This window comes from Notolepis coatsorum, assembly GCF_963971535.1.
Source record: "Notolepis coatsorum genome assembly, chromosome: 4".
NCBI lineage: Eukaryota > Metazoa > Chordata > Actinopteri > Aulopiformes > Paralepididae > Notolepis > Notolepis coatsorum.
Window position 1 is genome coordinate 119,283,817 of NC_140168.1, and position 20,044 is coordinate 119,303,860.

General features: G+C 44.4%; 1 protein-coding gene across 1 annotated transcript in view; it reads right to left on the bottom strand.

Moving 5' to 3' along the window:
• Positions 1–486: 486 nt before the first annotated feature.
• supt16h (SPT16 homolog, facilitates chromatin remodeling subunit) overlaps positions 487–20,044 on the bottom strand; it is a 100,915-nt gene continuing 81,357 nt past the window's right edge. Inside the window, exons 19-24 of the mRNA XM_084312337.1 lie at positions 7,867–7,942; positions 7,344–7,513; positions 5,951–6,080; positions 5,004–5,130; positions 4,254–4,328; positions 487–1,925 (exon numbers count right to left, since the gene is read on the bottom strand). Of these exons, the coding sequence (XP_084168463.1) occupies positions 1,819–1,925; positions 4,254–4,328; positions 5,004–5,130; positions 5,951–6,080; positions 7,344–7,513; positions 7,867–7,942 (685 nt within the window). The 3' untranslated portion in view covers positions 487–1,818. The remainder of the gene's footprint in view (positions 1,926–4,253; positions 4,329–5,003; positions 5,131–5,950; positions 6,081–7,343; positions 7,514–7,866; positions 7,943–20,044) is intronic.

Below are 20,044 nucleotides of genomic sequence, written 5' to 3' on the forward strand. Positions count from 1 at the left end.
GCCTCGGTGTGTCATGTGCCATTTCCGCAGGTCAAAGTTGAACCAAAAGTTATAATTTAAACTAGGGCTGTCAGTTTATCACGTTAATTAATTACACAGCAAATTATCACGTTATGAAAATTAACTCAAAATGTATTTAATTCCATAAGAACATAGAATAAACATTTACAAACTTTTTTAAATGGTCCATTTGCATGTTCTTGGTATCTGATTGTAGGGACATCTATGGATCTCAGGGAATGTATTCCCATGTCAGAAATACTGCGTCTGTTACTAGGCTTGAGTAAATTGTAATGAACCAAATGAAATATCAATTCAATTATTTTTTTTTACTGTGAATAACACCATGCTAACATTGACCAGACCTGAAAAATCTAAGCAAATGAATAAATGGAAGATGATTAAACAGAAGGTTTTGTAGATACATTACTGAATTCTGCCATCCGGACACATGCAATTTGAAATATGATTATAGAATATAAAATATCAGGTCTAAAATGGTTATGCGATTAATTACAAATCCTGTAATTAATTAGATAATATTTTGAATCACCTGACAGCACGAATTTAAACGTTTGAATGGTGGTGAACGAAACTGTAAAAATAAACGTGAGCTAATGTGACCACAGCCCCATCTCAAGCCCCGCCCTCTGCTCTCCATCCTCCAATCGCAACCGTCTGCCCGAGGGAAGAGACTGTTGTGATTGGAGGATCAGGAAGAAAGGAGATAGGTCAATTAGCTGCACGTTTTGACATCATGAAAACGGAATAAAAGCAACCCACACAAAATAGGCTACACTTCCTTTTAATTTTATTACAAAAACAAAAACAGGATTTTCAGAATTAACAATACAACAGTCCATCTAACCCGAATGAAGGAAAAGACAGAAAAGAGAGGAGATGGGGAGACTGTGTGTACTGGTGTGTGTGCGTGCGTGTCTATGTGCATAAGTGTACAAACCCCCGTTTAAAAAAAGAATCAAAAACGCAATCAACAAATGTATACCCGAATACCCCGCCCCCCCCCCCCCCCCATAGAAGATCATGTCTTATGTTCTCTCAAATAAACGTAACAAAGGCCGACAAGAAAGAGCAAACAGGCCAGTAGACAGAAGGTGTGAAGAGGGAGTTGTTTCTGAAGGGCTTTTTATAAAATGCTTGGCAGAAGATGCCAAGTCTTCTCCAATCTATTAGTTTATGGATTTAATTTTTTTTATTTTATCATCTTTTAGACAGAAAAACAAACATGTTTGCAATAAAAAGTATTTGATGCACGCAACACGCGCGCCGCACACACACACACACACACGACCCGAGACGGAGGAATAGATTAAAAGGTAGGGGGGGGGGGCTGACTGTGGAAACGAGCTCCGGCAGGTTCGTGAGACCAAAACAACTCGTTAAGAATTGGCTTTGGACACTGCATTGTGCGGCGGCTCGCGATCATCTACGGCTGGAGGCGTGGAGTACATCTGTGGCTCCGTATTCAGCAGCGTTTCCATTCGGGGCATTCGGTTCCACATTCAGTATACCGCTCGCCTTTACCGTTCACCGGTACTGTGTTACCATGTCAACGCGACACAAAACACAAAAGTAAGGGGAGGAGGAGAGGGGGGTCTACCTCTATATACAAATTGTGTGAGGTGTGTGTGTGTGTGTGCGCATGTGTTTATTTTGCTGCGATGAACATGAGTCAGCTCAGAGCCAGCTGGGGGGTGGGTCGGATCAACTGTTTTGGCAGTAGTGTGTGTGTGTATGAGAGTGTGTGTGTGTGTGTGTGTGTGTGTGTGTGTGTATAGTGTGTGTGAAAACGGACATTTAGTGCCGCCGTTTCTTCTTGCTGGGGGGAGGAGCCGGGCGACCGGACTTCCTCTTCCTGGGGTTGGTGGTCTCCTCCGTTTCCTCGTAGTGACTCTCTTTGTCGGCTAGAGGGACGGCAGAAGGGGAAGAGGAAGAGAGTGAGAGACACGTCTGGACCAGACACCACCGCTTTTCAATCAATGCAAACATACAGAAGCTTTAGACTTCGATTTGTGAAAAGAGAGAGTATTGCCAGAAAGCTTGCAGAAGTTGTTTGTTTTTAGTTCAGAGGACAAGGACCATAGAAGGAAATGTAATTTTAAGCATCAGTATGCATATGTGACCAGGCACAGATAATAGGGTCTTGTTAATAACCCCCTGAGGTCGAAGCTCCCGTCTGCGGGAGAACAATAGGCTCCAAAAGGTGTGAAAACATCATCTCACCAGAGAGGATTTTTCATTAATGCCGAAAACGTTGGGATTCAGAATTAGGTAAAAAAAAACGTGATAATAAATTTCTAGTGCTTTGAAATGTTCCGTTTCCTTATTTGCTAAATGTAATAAGACTTGTAAATAGGTTAATTCTTGTTAGATTGTAGGCTACGGCTGTTTTTCCCCGCAGTCTATCCGATGGGGAGACGAGACGCACTTAAATGCATTCAGAGACAACAGGCCCAGTATCTTTGGAACAGTTTGTGTCAAATTGTATCCGAATCAGGCATACAACTATACAAGCCTGACTGGCAGCAGTGCGCAAGTCCAGCTCGCGCTCCTCCGACTGAAGGCTCATAACGATCGGAAGTAGCCAAACGTTACATTATGAAAACGGACTGAATAGTTGATTTAACTTCATTAGCTGAAATATTCTAAAATCATTAAGTCTGCTATAAGCGTAAATGTGTGTGTGTCTGTGCGTAGCTCATAATATCTCAGAGAATCCGCGGATGGTCACGGAAAAGTGTCGGAAGCTCTGATCGATTCATTATTGGTTTTAAATTGTTCAGGAGACTCATGACAAACGCCTCATTATGATCGTGTCTCTAAAAACGACTAGTTTTTTGGTGTGTGCGCGCACATAGATGGTTGGTTGGTCACAGAAGCAGGGGTCACAAGTCATTAGACTAACAAAGGGCTGCTCTCAGACTAAAATGTGTCAAGTCAGAAGGGGAAGGGGGTACATTGCTTTCTGGGTAAACGAGTCATTACACATGACAAGAGAAATTGTTCAGGTTTCTTTGAAGCCCCGTAGCTCAGAAAAGAGTCGTCTGTTATAAGCATGAGTCATAAGACATAAAAAGCAACTGCCTGATTTGTACAAGTGATGGCTTATTTTGAAGATATGAACCTGTACTTTCATATTATGTAATAAAAAATAATAATAAAAAAATAGAATTATTATTGAAAATCCACCTAAAGGGCCCAGAAAGGGGGGGGGGTGGTTCAGAATCACAAAAAAGCCCAGACAAGCTTCAATTATAATATTATATATATATATATATATTTTTTTACATAATATTAAAGTACAGGTTCATACCTTCAAAATAAGCCATCACTTGTACAAATCAGGCAGATACTTTTCAATCTATGTCTTATGAATCATGGTGATAACACACTATTTATTCCTTAGATACAAGCCCACAAAGAAACCGGAACCATTTCTTACAGTGGATTTCATTCACGGTTCTTGCTGCATGCCTGGTGATACTAAATCCAAATTAAACTCTGCCATTGGAAAGAGTAGATTTGGCCCGATCCATAGATGTGCAACTTGGCTATAATAAGGTCATTTATAGGACTGATATTCTATAATAATATTTCAAATTGCATGTGTCCGGATGGCAGAATTCAGTACTGCATCTACAAATCATCTTTCCTTTATTCATTTGCTTAGATTTTTGGTACACGTGATTTCAAGAATGTGCTGAACGAGCTTAGTGGCAGTTTTTCATGTCTGGTCATTTTTAGCATGGTGTTATTCACAGTCAAAGATGCAAAGAAAAATCCTAATTTATATTCTCCTTTGTTTCATCGCAATTTACTCAAGCCTAGTAACAGACACAATATTTCTGACACTGTGAATACATTCCCTGAGATCCATAGATGTCCCTATATACCAAGAACATGCAAATGGACCATGTAGAGTGGAGCAATCTTCCATTTACTTTTTAGGTGGATTTTCAGAAAATAGGGCTAGGGCTTAACAGGTTAATTAATACGTTCTGTATTTATCGATTTATGGTGTGATAGAATCTTGGCCCTGTACCGGGCCCGTTGGGCTTAAATATGTGGAATTGACAGACTATCAAATCCGATTTTCTTCTCCCTGCTCCTTTTCACTCATGGAATGTGCAAATTGGGAGGTGCTTTTATTATAAAATTATACTTTTATGGAACTGTGCATTACCATGAATGGACCAAAAAGAAATGCATGAATGACCATTAAAAAGACTGACCTTTCCTGGCCTCCTCTTCCAGTTCATCCCAGTCTTTCCCGCTCTCCTCCTCACTGCCGACAGACTCACTGTAATCTGAGGAACACAACCACACACACGGATGAAAATTTTTTAGATGCACAGATTAAAATATTGTATTGACAGGTTTCCTGTGTGTTTCAACAAGTTAAATGTAAGACCTTTTTTTCTCCACGACGATACTGGTATGAAGGAAAATGACTATGAAAGAAGTAATTCCATACAGATTGTTGGGGAAGAACTGAGATTACTGTACTGCTTACTATGCAGCCTGGACATTCCCAAACACATTTAAACACAATGCAGAGAAGTTATCCTAACATAGAAGTAATTTACTAATCAATAAATTTTTAAGACCCATCAAAATCATATTAATGACCTTTTTAAGACGTTTGAAGGCCTACAATTCTGATTAAATGTAAGACTTTTTAGAGCCTGCGGGTACCCTGGACAAATTATATCCATCGGTATGAGAGTGTGATTGAGTGGGTATTGACAAAAGATACCCATTGATTGACAAATTATACAAATTGGTATCTAAATTTTTTTTTATAAATACCCATTCAAAATGTATCTAGCATCAAAAGCCCTTAAAATCATAAGATTTTTTATACAACAAATACAACTTTCATCTACATTTTCACCCAAAAGAGTGTGTGTGTGTGTCTCTCGGAGTGAGAGAGAGACATCAAAGATCTTGTGGGACTACTTGTGGTGGGACTGGGGACTTACTCGAGTCCTCCGTTTCGGAGTCATAATCTTCATCACTGTCTTCCCCTTCCTCCTCTTCCTCATCCGCAGAGGGGTTGAAGGTCTCGTCCTCCATCTCCGACTCAGAGTCCTCGTCCCCGCCACCCTCCTGGGGAGTAAGGAGTAGTAAGGAGGAGCGCAAGACGGAAAGACAAAGAAGCGAGGGCTGAGCCATATGGACAAAATAACCTGTAACTGAGGGGTACAATTCCCTGACTGTATTGAGAGTATGGTATTATTAAACCACTACTTAGTTATGTACTTTAATTACTGGCCATACAGTACATGAATATATATGGTGAACACCCACACAAGAATACGGCAATGACACAAAGTTCTATTTAGAGGGATTTATTATTATCAGAGCAAGCAACGTTAAGTTACAGATTGAGAATTATACTCGCGCAAGGTCTGACATTGCAATACACTGTAAGGCACTGTAAGGCTACTGTCCTGCCTCACTTCCAGTGATGAAGCTAAGCTATGCTAACAGAGCGTCTATTCCCAAAGCTAAAATGCACGCACAGAGACAAAAAAGGTATGTATCTTCTTGTCTAACTCCAGGGAAGATGTTAAATAAGCTAATTTCCAAAAAAAGTGGAGTTCCCCTTTAAGAGGTTAAGTATAATTCCTTGGCGTTACAATCTTATTAGATAACAAGAAATAAACCAATATTCCTGTATTTATTTCTAGTCACTAGCATTTCTGTGTGAAGGATTTGCATCAGTTGGGTGTATTATGAAAATCATAAATTGCAGTCTTTGTGATTATATTGTATTCGTTCACGATATCAAACATAAAACAATTGTCTTGTTTAGCCATAGTTGTGAGACTTTACTTTTAAAACATGATTGATAACATTTTGATATAGAGTAATTAGAATTACAGTATTTTAAAGTAAGGTGGTTTAGAAGGTGTCCAGCACCTACCTCGCCCTCCGGGTCCAAGAAGGACCAGCCTCCCTGCTCGAAGAAGCCCTCGGGGTCGTCCACGATGGTCTTCATGATCTTGGTCCAGTTCAAGGACTGGACTCCCTCCGTGTATTTGATGTCACACGAGCTGGACAGACACACAATTCATTATGAATCAATATAGCACAGCACTGGATTTATTTGTGTCTTTGAATGCGTGCGTTCAGGTGAGCAATCAAGGTTATTAAAAAATGGGTCCAATTTGATGACGATACTCTCATTAGCACAATGGATGGGTAAACATTAGGGGTGGAACGGTACGCATTCGAACCGTACACCGTTCGGTACGACCTCCACGGTTCGGGGCATGTGTGTATTGTACGCACACAAATACGCACACACCCAGAGAGGCAGTAACTAAGTTAGCCGCGAGCTAAGCTACCTAACGTTAGCCGCGAGCTAGGCCTGCGAGCTAAGCTAACTAGCATTAGCCGCAAGCCAACTGTGGAAACGCCAACAGCAAAGTGATTCCACGACACCAGTTAAATTAGTGGGGAAGGGGGGGGGGGGTATATTGACGAGGCTCGACAACAGGTTCAAAGATAACTTCACATTTATTGGCTGTTAGTTTATATTATATCATCAGGGCTTCTCCAGGTTCCAACGCCATGTTACTGTTGATGACTATTTACTTCCTTGTGTGACGTCCTTCAAATATGGCTACCAAGACACTCAAAAAGCAAAAGCGAGTCGATTAGGTACCATGCAGTGAAAAGCGGCTTAAGAGAATACTTCATAATGTTTCATGCAATTAAAAAGTAAATATATATTTAGTACACATGATTTATTTATTTTAAACAACAGTGACTTTTCCTTTTTGATAAGAAAGTCTAGTGCTGGTTGACCATATGCATACTTTATGTTGATGGCCTTTGTCTATAATGTGGCCACAAAAATAGAAAGGTTTAATTATTTAGTTTGTTTGCACTAAGTTAATACTTTAACAAATGTTGCCTATATTTTTCAGTCAGTTCGGTCTTTGTGTGCCAAACATTATTTAAGGCAAACCGCTGTAAACCTTTTTTTTTACCAAATAAATGAGCTCTAACCGGTCACTGTCAAAATAATGTGCCTGATGTCAAACTGCCTCATTCTTTCAGTTTTTGCATGACTATGTCCTTGAGAAAAACTGAAAAGTTGGATTATTTTTAGGCTATATATCTTATTCTGATGTATAGTATTTTGAGTGTTACTTTAATCTATTTTTTAAACAACGTATACCAAATTGAAAACAGTGACTCCAAAACCGTGATTCGAACCGAACCGTGTATTTTGTGAACTGTTCCACCCCTAGTAAACATGCAGTTCCTCAGACAGACGGCCCATCCTGTGTTGTTGGGTGGGGCCTTACTTGAGCCATTCCTTGATGGGGTCCAGGGAGTTGACAGGCACAGCGTTGATCATGGTGACCTTCTTGTTGTAGTCCTTGTAGACGATGACCACGTCAAAGTTCTTCAGGTGGAACTGCACACGCTCAAAGTGGACCAACTCCACCTCGTCCAGAGTCACGACGAACGGCGGCTGCAGAGAACGTTGCGTAAGATTGACCTCTCAAGCTCTGCCCTTTTTTCTTGATCCTCCAATCGCAACAGTCCATTCCCTCGGACGAACGTTTAATTCCGGAGAAGCAGCAGTTGCGATTGGAGGATCAAGAAAAGAGGGCGTGGCTTGATATAAAAAATCAGGGCGTGGCTTGATATAGGTTCATTGCTGTGGCAAATACTGCCTCAAGAATAAGAATGTTAATAAAATAATTGTGCAACTAAGTAAAGGATGTGGACTAATGTGTATATTTAATAGGTGATTTTTCTGCAGCTTTACTACACTTGACAAATCACAACGTTATGAGACATAACGGGACATGGGTCGCTCACCCATTCAGTAGTGTTGACAAGTGAACTGGATGTTGGCTGTAGGAGGCAGGTACTCCTGTAGGGGGCGCCCTGGAAGCTGAAAAGACAGGATAAACGGCAAACAATCAAATTGTGTATTACGAATTTATTTTGCCCCTCATGGATGGCCAATGTCACCCAACTCATCAGCTCATCTTCCCTCACCGCTAGCTGCTCTGGCTCTGTGACAGGGTGGCCTTGTTTACGCGAGAGGGGGGGCTGAAAAAGTTGACCCCACTTGCAACAACATGCAGGGATTTCTCTCGCTCTGGTCGCTCTCCGCTGCTCCTCGCTCTTCCCAAACAATTAGCACTTTTTTGGTCATCAGCATGGACCTTGTAGAAGTGGAGCAATCTGTCTGTTACTAGGCTTGAGTAAATTGTAATGAACCAAAAGAGAATATCAAGTACATTTTTTGTATTTGTATCTTTGACGGTGAATAACACCATGCTTGAAAATGTCCAGACATGAAAAACTGCCACAGAGCTTGTTCAGCACATTCTTGAGATCACGTGTACAAAAGATCTAAGCAAATTAATAAAGGGAAGATGATTAAATAGAAGGTTTTGTAGATTCAGTATTGAATTGTGCCATCCAGACACATGCAATTTGAAATATTATTATAGAATATAGAATATCAGCCTATAAATTACCTTAATATAGCCAAGTCGCACATCTATGGATCGGGCCAAATCTCCTCTTTCCAATGGCAGAGTTCAATCTCCGTACTTTTCGCACTATAAGCCGCACCTGAATATAAGACGCAGCAGCTAAATTGAATGATGTGTACATATATAAGCTGCAGGTGTTTTAATGTTTAATTACCATATGTAAGGGTTCGTGCAGAGGGGATTGTCGGGAAAGAGATGGCTGTTTGAGGAAGCTCCCATTTATTAACATTTGTTTAAACAGGAACGATAGCCAGTTAGCAGCGCCGGGTACAGTAGGTAGCAACGTTAGCTCTCATAACATTAGCCAGTTAGCAGCGCCGGGTACAGTAGGTAGCAACGTTAGCTCTCATAACGTTAGCCAGTTAGCAGCTCCGGGTACAGTAGGTAGCAACGTTAGCTCTCATAACGTTAGCCAGTTAGCAGCTCCGGGTACAGTAGGTAGGCAGCATGTTGAAAGAGGAGCCCTGAGCTGCTCATACACTACTCTTGCCGTAATGGTTTGTTGACGTGGTTGACGTGCACTGCTGCAGAGAAATTGAACAATGTTTCCTCGTCTCATGACAGCGGATCGAGGGTCGTCGCGCGGCGGCTAGCTGTCGGGCTAGGTCGCGCACAGGTAGGGCCTGCGCTACCAGGCATCAATGCTAGCATTTGTGATACTGCTCGTTGTCCCGTGAGACAACCGAGTTATGTATTTGCGCAAGGGACAGGATATCTGGGTAAACGTTGTCGTCATGACTCCGAGTTGGATGTTTTCCCAGCTATCCTGAAGCGCGCGGCTAATGCTAAGATGCTGGGTCACTGTTCATTGATGAAGGTCAGTCGACTCGGTAGCTAATGTGGGGGTTTTGCTGAGGCTTATTTACCCTTTTTATGGGTGAATGGGCTGACAACAGGGCGCAAGGCAGGTGTGCCCTGGCTTGAGAGCCAGGTAGCATCGATCCTTTGCCCTGGCAGGGTTGAACGGTGTCCCACGCGGAAGCCGACGCCTGAGGGCGAGTCGGCCCGGCAGGTGGCGGTATGGGCTGATGATGTTTATACCGCCACAGGATGGAATTTAGCAGCGGACAGTGTCATTGCTCAGTTGACTGTTTTTCTGTCCACATTGGTGTTGGGTAGTGGGGCTGCAGGGCCAGCCGACGCCGAAAACATCGCGCACATTTTTGGAGTTATAGAACTCTTAACTCAGTCGCAAGCTATAACCGCAGGGAGGATCAGGATGCTATCAACTCTTATTCATAGGCATCTCTGGTTGGAGCAGTCTTCCCTTGGGGAGGAGGAAAGGTTTCTTCTCCTTAGGGCTCCTCTTTCCACAGAGGGACTCTTGTCTTTCTGCGTAAACGCAGGCGGTATTTGACCTGGGCCCCACATCGCCTCGCACCATGCATCCAGAGGTGAGAGCACGGCCTCGTCAACGACTGTGGCGAGGCCCTCAACCAGCGGCCATGTTTCCCCCACCTGAGGTACCCTGGGCACAACGAAAACAGGTGACCGCAAGGCCGACAGCCTTGGCGGCCCGAGGGATCGGCTACATTAGATGAGCACGCCCTAAAAAAACGTCGCCGTCTAGCTGTGTCCAGCTCGCTCTCCGGTCAGTGGATGGAGAGAACGTTGAGGCGGGGGCTTGTGTTGCAGTTTGCACAACCCCACCCTCCGTTTTCAGGTTTGGTGCAGACCCTGTTGTCAGGGTCAGCAGCAGTGACAGCTCTGGCCGACAAGATCCAATCTCTGTTAGCGAAGCAAGCCATAGTCGTGGTCCCAAGGGAGGACACAATGTGTGGCGTTTACTCCCGGTATTTTCTGGTGCCCAAGAAATCGGGAGGTGTCAGACCTATACTGGATCTGTCTGCGTTCAATCGGCTGATTGTGACGAGGCGGTTCAGGATGTTGACCGTCAAACACCTGATGAGCTCCGTCAGGGTGGGAGACTGGTTCACCTCCATAGACCTGAAGGATGCGTATTTTCACATCCCGATCTTCCTTTGCTTCCTTTTTCAGGGTGTGGCGTACGAATACCAGAGGCTGCCGTTCGGCTACTCTCTGGCCCCCGCACATTAACCAAGTGCGTAGAGACCGCGCTGGAGCCTCTACATCGTCAGGGGATACGAGTTATTTTCTATCTCGACGACATTCTGCTCCTCAGCCGGTCGCCAGGTCTCATACCAGGCTGGTGGTGGAATTCCTTACCAAACTGGGTTTTGCTGTGAACTGGAAGAAGAGTACGCCTTTTCCCAGTCAACATGTGGAGTACTTGGGCTTGGTTCTAAGCTCAAGGCCCATGAGGGCAACCCTCTCGGAGCGGCGGCGAGTGGCTATCCTCGACGTGCTCAGGGGGCTCCGTCCTGGCAGGACGGTTGCGGCGCTGTCTGTGATGAGCCTACTCGGTATGATGGCATCTGCTCACTCTGTGGTCCCTCTTGGCCTCCTCTTCATGAGGAGGATACAGAGGTGGTTTTCCAGTATGGGAATAGACCTGGTGAGAGGCAAGTGGAAACATTTGAAGGTTCCCATGTCAATACTGAGGGATCTCGACTACTGGGGGAGGACTGGTACCCTCACCAGCGGGATCTCCATGGGCAGCAGGTGCGCTCCATCCGTCTGCACCGGGCGGCGGTCGAGCTCTGGCTATGGGCGTCTCTCAATCTGCGCAGCCCGAGGGCACTCCACATCCCTGGCAAGCGGAATATGGGTGCGGATACGATGTCACGGGGCGGTCCACATTCCAACGAATGGGGACTACGTCCAGACATAGTCAGACAAGTCTGGGACCGGTTCGGGGAAGCCACGGTGGATCTGTTTGCGAGCAGACAGTCTCACCAGTGCCCCTTATGGTTCTTGGTCAGTCGGGGGGACAATCCTCCCTTGGGGGTGGATGCCTTCTCGATGTATCCATGGCCGCCCGGGATTCTGTACGCGTTTCCCCCCATACATCTGATAGCTCAGTTGTTGGAGCGGATACGTCGGGAGCGCAGGACCTTGATCACGCCGGACCGCGGCACAGCTGTGTGGTTCCCGGTCCTGATCCAGCTCTTGGTAGCCCCGCCGTGGCCTGTTCCTTGGTCATCGCGGGCCCTCTCTCAGGCGCACGGGTCTCTGTGGCTGTTCCCTGTTCTGGGACAGCCGCTGATGGTTTGGCTGTTGAGAGGGTGAGTCTGGAGGGGATGGGTCTTGACCCTTCTGTGGTCGACACCATCCGGAACGCGCGTGCTCGCTCCACTATCGCGGTTTACGTGGGTAGGTGGCGTACTTTCCAAGAGTGGTGTAAGGTGGGGGGCTTGGACCCGGTGTCCTGCGCCCTGGACGCTGTCCTTTCCTTCCTTCAGTCTATTTTGGGTAGACTGTCGGCCTCGACGGTGATGGTATATGCCGCGGCTATATCCTCTTGTCATGTGGGGTTTGAGGGCGGTACGTTGTTCAGCCACCCTCTTGTGAAGCGTTTCCTGCTTGGCGCTCGGCGTCTCAAGCCGGTGGAACGTTCTGTCTCCGAGTTGGGACCTCCTACTGGTCGTCGGCCGGTTGTCTAAGGCCCCGTTTGAGCCTCTTGAGCTGGCGTCTTTGGAACAGCTGTCCTTCAAGACTGCGTTCCTGCTGGCCATCACCTCCGCTAAACACGTGGGTGAGCTGTGTGCTCTCTCAGTGCTTGTCTATTTGTGTCAATAGCGGTGCGACTCTGAGGCCTAATCCAGTCTTCGTCAAGTGTTCCACTCTGGTTTTCAGAGCAAAGCCAGAGGAACAGCCATTCTGATTAACAAAAACACACCCTTTACTCCATCTGATGTGATCTCTGACCCTAATAGCAGATTCATTATAGTTTCAGGAACTCTATTCCACAAGGGTAGTCCTAGTCAACGTATATGTTCCCAATTTTGGTGACACGCATTTCATCAATAAACTTATCTCTTCACTCCCCGACCTGAACTCTAATCAACTGATTATGGGAGGTGACTTTAATTGTGCTATTTTTTTTTTTAAACTTTATTTTTTAGCGTTTATCGCTTTTCTGGTCAAGCATGACCGACAGTTGTAGGGTGAAACGGGAGAGAGAGCAGGGGGAGACATTCGGCAAATGACGGCGAGTCCGGGAATCGAACTCGGAGTCAACCAGATCCGTGACGCAGCACGGAGTCCCGCGACGCAGCGCGGTAACATGGTGTGCTACTGGAGCACCCCTTAATTGTGCTCTTAACCCAGCCTTAGATCGATCATCATCTAATCCAGCTCCACAATCTCAGACTGCTAGAGCCATAGTGTCCTTCCTGAAGCAATATGGTATTTCAGATGTCTGGCGCTTCCTTCACCCCACCGCCAAACAGTACTCTTTCTTTTCACAAGTTCATCATACATATTCTCGAATTGATTATTTGTTTATCAACAACACATTTCTATCTCAAGTGTGTTCCTGCTCTTACGATAGCATTGTTATTTCAGACCATGCAGCAATAGTCTTAGAGCTAGCCTTCCCGGACAAATGTCCATCATTCAGGCCGCGGAGACTAAATCCACTATTGCTATCTGAGGACTCATTTTCGTCGTTCCTGTCCACTAAGATCAAATTTTTTATTGAGGTAAATTCTACCCCTGGCATGTCTATGTCCATCATTTGGGAAGCTCTTAAAGCTTTTCTCCGTGGAGAAATTATTTCTAACTGTGCTCGACGTAATAAACTGCGAAACAGCAGACGCTCTGAACTTTCAGACCAAATTCTTAAATTGGATTATTCATATTCAGTCTCTCCGACACCTTCACTTTATAATGAAAGAGTGACTTTACAGACAGAATTGAACCTCCTCTCCACCAGTCATGCTGAGCAGCTTCTACTCAAATCACGCCAGTCTTTTTTTGAATTTGGTGACAAACCCAGCTAAAACACAGCACCGCTCAGAACTTGATCAAGTTTCAAGTTTCTTTAATAGTTGTCATACAGAAGTACAGAATACTTTTATACAAAATGCTTCTTACTGTTGCGCTCCAGAGACTGTGCAAGACAAGATAAGTATGAAATAAAATAACATAGTAAAATTAGAAGTAAAAAAAATGAGGTCACAGTGTTCAGTTTAGACATATGTACAATGTTCGATGCAGAATAGACGTAGTTACCATACAATATACAATACTGTGCAGTGTACTAATATACAATACTATATAGTGCAAGGCAGAAATGGAGAAATGGGACGAGGTGCAATTTAGGTACAATTCACAGTAGGTGTACGAGTTGTAGTGCAAATCCTTTATCAATAAATATAAAGTGTAAGTGTGTTTGTGTGATCTAAAGTGTGGAGAGTGGGTGCTGCAGTGTGTTGTTTGTTTGAGTGAGTGTGTGCGTGTGGGTGTGTGTGCTGTGTGCATTTGATGGTTGTTGCATAGTGATGATTATTGTTCGTTTAGCAGCGCAAATTAACTCTGCTACTGGAGAGATCTATACGGACCCATTGGAAATAAATAGTCAATTCAAAACATTTTATTCTTCACTGTATACCTCTGATTCCCCTAAAGACCCCTCTCTCATGAATCGTTTTTTCGCAGATTTGGATATACCAGTCATAGACAATGATTCAATGATGCTTTTGGAAGAGCCCATTAGCGCTGATGAAATTCAACAGGCTTTAACTATGATGCAGAGTGGGAAAAGCCCAGGCCCAGACAGGTTCCCTGTGGAATTCTTAAAAAAAATATTCCACCCAGTTATGTCCCATTATGGCTTCAATGTTTGAGGAATCATTTCAATCCCGCTCGCTTCCTCCGACTCTCTACCAAGCCTCACTATCCCTGCTCTTAAAAAAAGATAAGGACCCGAAAGACTGTGGCTCATATCGTCCTATTTCTCTCCTCAACAATGAAGCAAAGATATTGGCAAAGGTACTCGCTCGACGACTGGAATCTGTTATACCAAGTATTATCCATCCAGATCAGTCTGGTTTTGTGAAGGATAGAATGGCTTTTTTCAACCTGCGGCGCCTTATGAATATAATTTACTCTTCCACCGAGTCTCCCGTTGCAGAGGTCGTTGTTGCACTAGACGCAGAGAAGGCCTTTGACCGGGTTGAATGGGACTACTTATTCTATACTTTGTAGAAATTCGGTTTTGGCGAGAAATTTGTGTCCTGGGTCAAACTTTTATACTCCTCTCCAGTGGCATCAGTTCGAACAAATGATGTGACTTCGGAATATTTCCCCCTACATCGCGGTACAAGACAGGGTTGCCCTCTCTCCCCGCTACTATTTGCGTTAGCGATCGAGCCACTAGCTATTTCCTTTCGCATGGACCGCCATGTCCAAGGCATCATTAGAGATGGACAGGAACAAAGAATCTTGCTATATGCGGACGATGTCCTGCTGTATATCGCGGATCCAGTGGCCACACTTCCACGTGTCCTTCACATACTACACGAGTTTGGTGTCTTTTCTGGTTATAAATTTAATTTAAACAAGTGAACTTTTCCCCATAAACTCTTGAGCTAGAAATATCCCCCCCTCTATGTTCCCCTTCAAGCTTTCCCCAAGCTGCTTCCGTTACCTTAGCATAATGATAACACATAAACATTCTAATCTCATAGCGTCCAACTTCACCCCTCTACTGGAGCGCACTAAGCAGGATTTTATCAGATGGTCGTCACTTCCTTTATCACTTGTTGGCAGAGTGAATACTGTGAAAATGAACACATTACCGAAATTTCTGTATTTATTTCAAAATATTCCAACCTTTATTCCAAAGTCATTTTTCAAAGCCCTCGACAGGGCAATATCAGATTTTATTTGGAATAAACGCCCAGTCCGAATAAATAAAATGGCCCTCCAGAAGCCTAAATCGCAGGGAGGCTTTGCACTACCCAATTTCTTGGCCTACTATTGGGCTGCAAATATTCACAGCATTCTCTATTGGAGTTAGGGCTGGGCGATATGACGATATTATATAAATATCGGGTACAGTTCATTAACCACTTTAACCAGTTTTTAAACGTATCGTGGATATCGTGATGTTTTGCCCAAGAGGATTGTGTCGCGTCAATCTGGTCCACACATTGAAACTTTTGAACAGCGCCGCCCCACACACACACACTACTGCATCAAAGTTACTACTTATGATAACAAAGGCATTCGTTTTGTGGCATTAACGTTATATAGTTACACGTTCAATAACATCAGCCTATTTACATAGCAACGTCCGAGGTCGACCTAGATATAGCAAGCATTAGTCGTTCATATCTCAGCCCGTGCTGACTCAGTTGTGCCCATTCTGCGGTCTGTTAATAAAGTTTTCAATCAGACAGATGTATGGAAAGGCTTTTATTATAACATCCGTTGCAGTAAAATCATTATGCCTCCAGTCGTTTAGTCATCCTGCGGAGCCAAAAGCTAAACTTCGGCCGCGGGGAGCTACCGCTACCATTGTTGTTGTCATTGAGCTCTCCAATGGCGGAAGTAAAAAAAATTATACGCGCTTGCCGATTGGTGACTTGACTGTCAATCAAAATGATTCTGTTTGCCGTCTGAATGAATGAAAACGTTATTAACAGATTGCAGCATGGGTACAATACAGTACAGCTCAATACAACAACAGTGGACTGGAGGATGCAGACCAGAGAAAGACTTTCATCTTGTTTACATCAGGGTCCCCCATTTTCAATTCATCATATTTCATATCTAAATCATATAATATCTCATTGCTAAATATATGCAATATATAATCTAATAATCCAATAATCTAAATCTAATATATAATATAAAAATGCTAAATGCATGGGTATTTTATTTTGTCTTTAATGTTAGCTTGCAAACTCAAATACTGTCTTGGTAAGCCTCATAATGAATTGTTTGGGGAAAAAAAGAAAAACATCGTGATGCGTATCGTGTATCGCCGAAAGGTCAGAAAATATCGTGATATCATATTTAGGCCATATCGCCCAGCCCTAATTGGAGTCATTCCCATTACGGACTCAGTCAGTGGGTACCGGCATGGGTGGACATGGAAAGGGAATCTTGTTCTAGAACATCTTTGCAATCCTTAGTTTGCTCTTCGCTCCCAGTCACAACCGCCCAGTACACCAACAACCTCTTAGTACAACACTCCCTCCGGATCTGGTCCCAGTTCAGAAAACACTTTGGTCTCACGCCATGTCACCATCGTCACCGGTCCACAAAAACTTCCTTTTCCCTCCCTCTATGGTGGATGAAACCTTCAGCAACTGGTTTAAGAATGGCATTCTGAAGGCGGTTAGGTGGCGTAGCGGAGATTGCGTTCGTCACCAACCCCGGAGCTGTGAGCTGGATTCGCCTGTTCGAATCCAGCTCACAGCTCCGGGGTTGTCACCAGCTTGGCTGGCCGTTCACACTAATACAATTGGCTGTATTAGAGGGTGGGAGAAGCTGGCGGGGTGGGTCCGGGTCGTTGTAAACAGCGACTCCTACAGTTCGGTCGGGGCGCCTGCTAAGCGCGGATAGGACCTGAGTGGGATAGTGTGATCCTTCCACACGCTACGCCCTCTCAGGGAGGATCCGCGCTGCCAGGTGAAAAGAAGCGGTTGATTGGCTGGACGTGTGTCGGAGGAAGCACGTGATAGCCTCCACTCTCCCAGATGATCTGACTGTGGGGGGTAAGTGCGCAGCGACCAGGAAGGGGATTGGGAATTGGCATACGACTAACATTGGGATGGAAGAAAATCGGAGGAAAAATGGAGGGGGGAAAAGATAAAATGGCATTCTGAGCATTCATTTATGTCTTTCACACAACTGTCCCTAAAGTTTAACTTACCAAAAACCATTTTTTTCAGATATCTACAGATACGTGATTTTGTTAAAGAGCAAATTTGCTCAGTTCCCCCATACACCTCCAAAAACTGTGATCGACCGGATCTTGGAGGTGAAGGTTGCAATCAAAGGCTCAATATCTAAACTATATAACATCATATCCCTATCCTCCTCAGTATTGGCTATAAGACAAAACTGGGAGTCCGATCTAAATCAACAATTTACAGACAAAGAATGGGAAAATGCTCTTGCCCGAATACACTCTTCTTCAATATGTGCCCGCCATTCACTGATGCAGTTCAAGCTCCTCCACCGTCTATATTGGTCAAAGACTAGACGTGCGAAGATAAATCCTGGCATGGATCCCACATGCGACCGGTGCCACCAAGCCCCTGGCTCACTTATTCATATGTTTTGGCATTGTCCAGCACTGGCCCCTTTCTGGACTTCCATTTTTAAATCTTATTCAGACATATTTTTTATGAATGTTGACCCATGCCCTCTTATTGCATTATTTGGTCTGACACCGGAGAACGCTGCAATATCTATTGGGCAATCCAATGCCATGGCCTTTGCCTCACTCATTGCCAGACGCCTCATCCTATTCAACTGGAAGGCAGCCACTCCCCCTTCACATTACACTGGATGAGGGATGTTATGTCTCTTATACATATAGAGAAAATCAGATTTACAACACAAGGCCACACAGATACCTTCCACAAAACATGGCAGCCCTTCCTATCTCATTTCAAAACCCATATGACTCCTTCCAAACTTGGGACCCCATGACCCCCCTCCTCCCCCTATCTACCTTCCCGACACTGCTAGCCCACGTATGGCTGGGGAGATGCCATTGTGGTGGTCCGCTAAGGGTGTTAAATTTACTTTCCATTTTATTTGTTTTACCATCTGGAAATTATGCTACTAAAATGGAGAGTATTACTTATATTATATATTATTATTACGGTCTTTCCTATTTATATATATATATATTTTTAATTTTACTTAATTTCTTTTTATTTTTTTCTTTCTTTTATTTTTTATTTTTTTATAAAAAAAATTATTTTACATGTATGTTTGTCGTCGCCCTCACTGGGTGGGATGGGGTGGGATTAGGGGATAGGAATGGGGAAGGAAATGGAAGTTGTATAATTTGGATGACTGAAATGTATAAATATGTACAAATTCTTAAAAAAAAAAAAAAAAAAAAAAAAAAGATAAACCTAATCCAGTCTTCGTGCCAAAGAATATCCGGAGCTCTTTTCGCTCCAGGGATATTGTGGTTCAGGCGTTTCATCCGCCTCCTCACGCTGGTGAGTTAGAGGCGAGCCTTCACCTGTGGTGTCCCGTCCGGGCTTTGGGGGTTTACCTCAGTCAGACTCAGGACCTCAGGGCTACCGATCAGCTCTTTGTTTGTTACGGTGGCCTTCACGCTGGTAAGGCACTGTCCAAGCAGCGCCTGTCACATTGGTTGTGCGAGGGCATTGCCCTTTGCTACACGTTGGCTGGTCTGGCCCCCCCTGGGGGTGTCAGGGCGCACTTCACTCGTGGTGTGGGGGCCTCTGCCGCCTTGTTAGAGGGGGCCTCGGTGGAGGACATCTGTGCTGCGGCCTCCTGGTCCTCCCCGGGTCCCTTCGTTAGGTTTTACCTCAGGCCTAACAAAATTAATAGTTGGTTTCAGGTTGGTTGTCAGTTTGGCCATGGGTAGGTAGGGAATTTATTTTATTTAATTTTTTTATTTTATTCTTTCCCACGGCGACTATGGATAGGGAATTTCTTTATTTAATTAAAATGTTCACAACAACATGGATGCATGTACTCTGCCAGCATGTTTAATATCCATAATACTAAATGTTTGACTAAGATTTCTATGAAACTTTATTCTAAAAAAAAAAAAAAGAAAAAAAAAAGGATTTTTTTTTTTTTTATATATATAATTTTCTTTTTAAAAATTCATAAAATATATTGGGTCGCACCTAAATCGGCAGGGTCGGTCGGCAACCTGAAACCAACTATTAATTTTGTTAGGCCTCATGGACATGACGGGGGGTTCTGTCTCCCAGGCGGTTCTGAGGTCTGGGACCTCCGCTGCGTCCCGCCTCTGTGGGTTAGCAGGAGTGTGTGGGTGTGTGCCACAGGGCGATGTGTCACACGTGGCCCCGCCTGTGCTGTGCGTTTTTAGGAGTCTCTAGTTCCCTCTTTTTTCGCACTTTGGTGGAGTTGACTGGCGCCCCCCCTTCACTAGGACGGGCGGGTGGACGGGACTCCCCTCCCCCCTGGTGGTAGGGCTTGCGGGCCCTCAGGGGGTACACTTGTCGGGCCACGCGTCTGCTCTGCCCCATATCTCATTATGGCGAAGAGCGAGACGCGAGGCCAGTAATGCTATATAACGAAAGGTTATCCTATAACCTAGTTATATGAATACTGGCTGAGTGTCTCGCTCTTAGCGCCCTGAGGTCCCTTGGTTGGGTTTTCTATGATGGAAACTTTTTCCCAAGGAAGGGGGAGTGTGACCATGTCCGGTGTCTTATAGGAGGACACTGGGGCGGGGCCTGGTCAGGTGCATTGTTTTGTTAATGAGCACAGTAGGTGCTGGAGATAAGATATATATCTCATTATGGCGAAGAGCGAGACGCTCAGCCAGTATTCATATAACTAGGTTATAGGATAACCTTTCGATTTAGTATCACCAGGCGTGCAGCAAGAAGCGCGAATGTCTAATTTATGCCAATAACATTCAGCTT